The sequence below is a fragment of the Alternaria postmessia genome (genome assembly GCF_024291825.1).
Source record: "Alternaria postmessia strain BMP 2775 chromosome Unknown scaffold_145, whole genome shotgun sequence".
Taxonomy (NCBI): Eukaryota; Fungi; Ascomycota; class Dothideomycetes; order Pleosporales; family Pleosporaceae; genus Alternaria; species Alternaria postmessia.
In genome coordinates, this window is record NW_026260218.1 from 45,260 (window position 1) to 51,259 (window position 6,000).

At 51.3% G+C, this 6,000-nt stretch overlaps 3 protein-coding genes across 3 annotated transcripts; 2 read left to right on the forward strand and 1 right to left on the reverse strand.

The window, feature by feature from the left end:
• Positions 1–1,307: 1,307 nt before the first annotated feature.
• J4E82_010824 (uncharacterized protein) lies at positions 1,308–2,973 on the forward strand (the record flags this gene model as incomplete). Its single annotated transcript, XM_051737034.1, has 4 exons — positions 1,308–1,384; positions 1,471–2,227; positions 2,285–2,659; positions 2,740–2,973. The coding sequence occupies 4 exons, from the start codon at positions 1,308–1,310 to the stop codon at positions 2,971–2,973; spliced, it is 1,443 nt and encodes a 480-aa protein (XP_051583217.1).
• A 238-nt stretch (positions 2,974–3,211) lies between these two features.
• J4E82_010825 (uncharacterized protein) lies at positions 3,212–4,389 on the reverse strand (the record flags this gene model as incomplete). Its single annotated transcript, XM_051737035.1, has 2 exons — positions 3,212–4,171; positions 4,228–4,389. 2 exons carry the CDS (start codon positions 4,387–4,389, stop codon positions 3,212–3,214), a joined length of 1,122 nt encoding a protein of 373 aa, XP_051583218.1.
• Positions 4,390–5,237: 848 nt separating this feature from the next.
• J4E82_010826 (uncharacterized protein) lies at positions 5,238–5,647 on the forward strand (the record flags this gene model as incomplete). Its single annotated transcript, XM_051737036.1, has 2 exons — positions 5,238–5,291; positions 5,342–5,647. The coding sequence occupies 2 exons, from the start codon at positions 5,238–5,240 to the stop codon at positions 5,645–5,647; spliced, it is 360 nt and encodes a 119-aa protein (XP_051583219.1).
• Between the last annotated feature and the right edge of the window lie 353 nt (positions 5,648–6,000).

Here is a 6,000-nt window from a genome sequence, read left to right on the forward strand (position 1 = left end):
ATCCAATGCAACCAAGCTGCATAACGAGTGTGAATAGCGCTGATGTTGGCCGATACCTGAAATAGAATTTCAAAACGAAGAGGTTCGCGCGACACGACTACACGTGACGTGGCGAACGTGGCGTAAGCTGCATAGATTCGTCATCGAGAGACCAGCCACCAGATCCTTCCAACGCAGCGATTTTGCTGCTGGGCTTGGATTTCCGCGCATAGCATGGATGCTATCCATCCTGGAGTCTGCAGTCGCGAAGTAATGTTGTAGAAAGCAACATCAATAGTGGTGGGCATTGCGCAGTCTCGGGATGAGGAGAAGCTCGGTCGTGGTGTGGCGATGCAAATGCGTCGGAACCTCGGAGGCGCCCAACTGCAACGCGCTAACTGTGCTCCGAGCGCACCAGATCTCCGCCGAAGATGTTGCGACACCCACCAGGCCACATCTTCCTTGCGCATGAGATGACACGCGATGATCGATGCCAATGCGATGCACTCTCGCGCAGTCAAGCTATAAGCACTGTGTGGACACCGATGACGAACTCTATTCGGAAGGGCGACAATTTCGATGCCTCTACGACGGAAATTTCACCGCTCAATTCCCAATCTTGCGGCTTCACGTCTCGACTTCAAGACGCATGCGACGATTCATTCCGCTACATCAGTCAGCGAAGCATTCGTGTACTTCGCCATCGAGAAGACTTTATCAGTTGAGAATAGTATGATCCGGCACCCGATCGTGGAGTTCGACATTGTCGCACAAGCAGTTGGATACCCTATTTGATCGACATCCACGCAGCATGTTATGATAGTCTTTGTGGTGACCATTGAGCGACAAATCAGGACTGATTGCCGATTTACTCTCATCCTTACTTATCTCACCCACACGTTCGAATCCATGGAAGACATGATCGTGCCGATTGCGTAGATCTAGGGTATGCGTTGAACGCATACCCGCAAAGCAACACAGTCATCGCCATTGACCAGAGTCTGCAATCTCGTGCCTTTCTGATCCATGATGTAGCGCTGCTCATGCCGATCCGTAAGCTCATTGTTATCTGAGACCAACGTCGTCGTCGGCAAGAGTGGAATAAGCAGCCACCTACGTCACCCCTCCTTTGATACATATGCGAACCTCTCACTTATTGGCGCGAGCCTATGATCAAGATCATCGCGTATTGATCATCTGGAGTTGCGCTGTCTCCAAGTGCGGGGAATGGTGATGATACTTAACCGTTGAACCAACGGTTCCATTTGACTTGTAAACTCACCTCTCCTGCACTTGAACTCTTTCCCACGACTGAAGGATCATCAACCATGCAACTCAGCTCTCGGAAGATACCAGGCTATGCCCTTGCGTCCACATTTGTGGCGCTCGGTGGTATACTCAATGGGTATGTCGTAATCGCAATCAATTCCTTTCATGTGCTATAACATGCTGAAAAATAATGCACGGCGAAAAATGCTAACTTGCGGACAGATTTGATACAGGCTCAGTAGGTGCAATTACTGAAATGCCCTCCTATACTGGAACTTTTGGTCATCTCTCGCCAACTATGCGCGGCTTCACTGTCTCGTTGATCATGCTTTGCGGCGCCATCCCAGCAACAATCGCCGGATATCTGGCAGACCGGTTTGGGCGCTTACGCATCATGATTGCGGGCGCAGTACTGTGCACCATCGGCTGCATACTCGAATGCGCTGCGTTCCATCTTTGGCTGTTTCTCGTCGGACGTGCCTTGATGGGAATCGGCCAAGGGTTTGCTCTCACCAACATTGGGGTGTACATCTGTGAGATCGCACCGAGTCGAAGTCGCGGTAAGTTCGTATCGCTGCCGCAGTTTGGAGCGGCGATTGGGGTGTGCGTTGGCTATTTCTCGTGCTACGGAAGCATTCACATCAAAGGCGATATGTCGTGGCGCTTGCCATACATCCTCCAAGCGGCGCTCGCAGTACTGTGGGCGACTGGGTCTTTCTTCTTACCAGAAAGCCCACGTTGGCTAATCTTGCATGGAAGAAGAAGCCAGGCGATGGAAGAGCTTAAGAAATTGGACTTTGGGACAGCTGAAGCGGAAAAAGATGTGTTACGGCCTGTCGAGACTGCAGCTGCTGAAGACGAGATTGGAGTACTGGCAGGCTTACGCTTGATATTCACGAAAGATTATCGATCGCAAACATGGCTCGCAGTGTTTATACTGTCTTTCATTCAGCTCAGCGGCATCGATGGGGTGCTCTACGTATGTGTTGTGCCATGCAGACAAGATGTCATTGCACTTGCTAACACGATCTCCCAGTACGCGCCAACGATTTTTGCGCAAGCAGGAATACCGTCACAAACAGCATCATTCCTTGCATCTGGCGTCAGCGCCATCCTTATGCTCGCCTTCAGTATCCCTGCCACACTTCTCGCAGACAAGTGGGGTCGGCGCACGTCTGCCATCTGCGGTGGAGTAATCCTCTCCGCGACCATGCTTCTGATCGGCTCTCTGTACGCTGCGGATGCTGTACACTCATATGGTGCGGCACGATGGGTCGTTATCGTTTCCGTTTTTGTGTTTGCTCTAGGATACGTCTCTACCTGGGCTATCGTTGGCAAGATATATGCGTCGGAAATCCAACCCACCAAGACCCGTGCGACCACTAATTCGATGGCGACGGGTGGTAGTTTTGTGAGTAAATTGTTTATGCTGCCTATCCACGAACACTTCACAATTCCCTTGCGCATTGCTTACTGATTTGTTCCGATCAGCTCGCGAACTGGCTCGTCGCTTTCGCGACCCCAATCTTCCTGGCCAGGTCGGCCTATGGTGCGTACTTCCTCTTCGGTGGGGTTGCCCTCTTGACACTACTGGTGCTTGCAATCTGCATGCGCGAGACCCGGGGTTTATCGCTTGAGGATATACAGATTTCCTTTGCGCGATCTTCAGCACGAGTGTCGCCCATCTCTCTGGCTTGGACCCGAAGACGCGGGTTTGAAGGATAAGAATCCGCGTTAGGTCATAGTCCGTGATATGGTAGTGTCGTATAGAAGTAAGGAGAACTCACCGCGATATCGCAGGGTGTAGGAAGACAGAACGAGCTACGCACTAGACCAATACCGTGTACCTAGTAAATTGCAATGGAGATCTATCGGTCTATGATTACGTGTTCTACGCCAGACTCATGTTTATGATTCATCATGTAAGAGGAATGGTGATGGGTACTCTACTGGACCGCATCGTCTATTTGCCGTCCGCATTCTTGTAGCAAGGGAACCAGCATTCGAAGCTCTGCGTATTTGGAGCACTTCCATCAACGACCTTGCAGAAGCGTAGTGGTTGCCGGTTCGGGTCCGTGTCGGGGTCGGTCCAGGGTCCACGGCCGTTGCCCTCCATGTCCGAATCCCAATCGAAGAAATTAACGTTGACGCCGTCTTGGCCTGGTGCGTATTCGAACTCTAGCTTGCTACCAAAGCTGCCGGTGCGCTTCACCTGCAGATCGTTGGGAAGGCCCTGCAAGTCGCACGTATCGCCATCATTAGCCAAATTACACCCAACTGGAGTCGTGTCCTTGTTTTCCCAGTCACTGAGCGTGACGTCCTTGATAGTCGCGTCACCATCGCGCGTGAAGGCAACGCTGCACTGGTAGAGTTCCGCGTAGACTGTGTTGGACAGCTTGTACTTGTTGTCATCGCCGGCACGGTTGTAGTAGCTAGTGATCTTGCCGGTAGGGATCTTCTTCTCAAAGAGCTCGAACTGCATGCCGTCGGAACCGCAGACACCCCCTGGATTAGGATTCGGCTGGCAGAACTTGAGTTTACTCTGATCAGCACCGGTGATGTCGAATTCCACGTCAAAGAAGTCGTCGCGGACCATGTTCTGGTTCTTTACAATAGCACCCAGCTTGCCACCGATGGATCCGTTCTCGCCGCTTGGCATGCAGCGTAGACTGTTTGGTGCCAATCGATTCGGGTCGCCGAATGGGAACTGCTGGGACAGTGCAGGAGGCCACTCATCACATTGGTATTCACCTAAACCTGCCGTCTTGTCGCTGAACTTCTGACTAAATGGGAATTCACCACAGGGGCTAAAGCCTCCAGCAGAGCAGCCGGATGCCTCTCGATTCTTTTGGTTCTCGCCATTATTGCCATTCGGCCCGATGTACACGACCCTGTTTGGATTTGGGATGTTGGCGTATGGGGCCTACCGCAGACACGAGTCAGTTCTAGGTGAAGGTCATTGAGCTGGCGAATACTAACCACGCAATTAATGTAGTAACAAGCATTGTTACAAGCACCTTCTCCACCAACACATGATATCTTCTGGGTACCGAAATCCTTTCCAGCGCGCTTCTCGAACATTCTGTCTGCCCTTCCGGGTGCCACAATAGCAGGCACATTGTTTCCCTGCTCCAAGCCCATTGAGGCCCGGAGCAGCAGAGTAGTAGCCAGGATATAACGCATAGTCGACCACGGAACAGACTTGTTTGATGAGAAAGGTATCGGAAACCTCTGAGAGGTAGTGAAAAGCGCAAAGTACGAATAAGATGCGAGAAAGATGGCAAGCAACTAAGGAAAGTGTGAAGTCGAAGAACTGTGCTGGTAGTGAAGAGATATGAGTACGACATTCCAACCTCTCTTATACCACCTCAAGAATGCCCTTACTTCAGCGTATACTACTATCATTATCATAGTACTTTGATCCTGGCGGCTGCATCTTGGGGGCTGCACACTACATTTCTCACATTACCTCATACTCTCATGATACTCATGCTCAGCATAGTACCTAGGCATCCATCGGCGTAGAGCTAGAGTTCAAGGCCCGCCATGTCAATAAGCTCCGGCGTGTCTTAGATACAAAGGTCGTCTGACCAACTCGTCAGCACGTCTACAGGCGTAAGTATTTTGGAACTCTGCGAGGCCGCCAACGATGCGCAGCGCGAATGAGTATACATAACGTGAGGAGAATCGCGATGAATACAAATCGATATTAGCGATGTAAGTTCATTGGCTGTGTTGGACGTGTTAGGGATTCAAGGTCTCCGTCTTAGCTTACGGTGCAGCTGCATGTCGAAAATAAGGTGCGGCGCAGCTGCGCAGCGGCCCCACGTAAGTAAGCATTCGCTCCGCCTCAATGCATGCATGTGCGAACGCAAGTGACGTCAGTCAGTAGCAGGACCATTAAGGCCGCCGCTTCTCCGCGAAGTCAAATTGGCAGCATTTGCAGCTTTCTTACTTCCAAATCATATCGACCACTACATACAACAAACATGTCCGACCCTCCCTACGCGCTCTTTGTCCTCAACAAGAGCATTACGAACGAGGTCAGTAACGCTGGGTGCATCGAAACTCTGCCGGGTACTAAAAATTACAGGATCTCAACTCCGTCCTTGAGCGCGCCTGCCATGGTGACGGCGACTCGGGCTGGAACTTTTGGGTCGCGACCGACTCCTACGACGACTTGCCGGCATGTCCAGAAGTTCACAAGCCATCTCCAGATGCTGGCGGAACTGAGCCTCCTATTCCATCCTCCTTCGTCTCCCCCTGGCTCGGCAAGACACCCGAAGACTGCGCAAAGTGGCTGCAGGCGATGCCGCGCACTGAATCCACAGACGAGAAGAAGTATGTTGTGGACACGCCCGTGAACCCACAGTACTTTGTATTCCTGAATGAGTTCTAACGTTAAAGAGGGTGAACAGTAATGGTCTTGCGGATTGCCTGGGAGTCCGAGCGCTTTGAACGACAGGGGTATTACTGATTTGCATGTCTAAGAGAAATCAGTTTAGGTCGTAAAAAGCGACAACTTGACACAAAAAGTTGCTAGACCCCATAAGCCGTGTCTGTCAGTTCGATTGGCAAGCTTGAATCTAGTGTATACTTGTTGCGTTCGCACAGAAACACCGTCCAACGTTGTCTGCGCAGTTTTGGTGAGGCAGGACCGTGCGAAGGTTTGATCGTCGTTGCACAGAACTACATGGCTATCACGCAGCCAATCAAAGGACGTGGGGATATCGGTACAATATCAAACGGCAG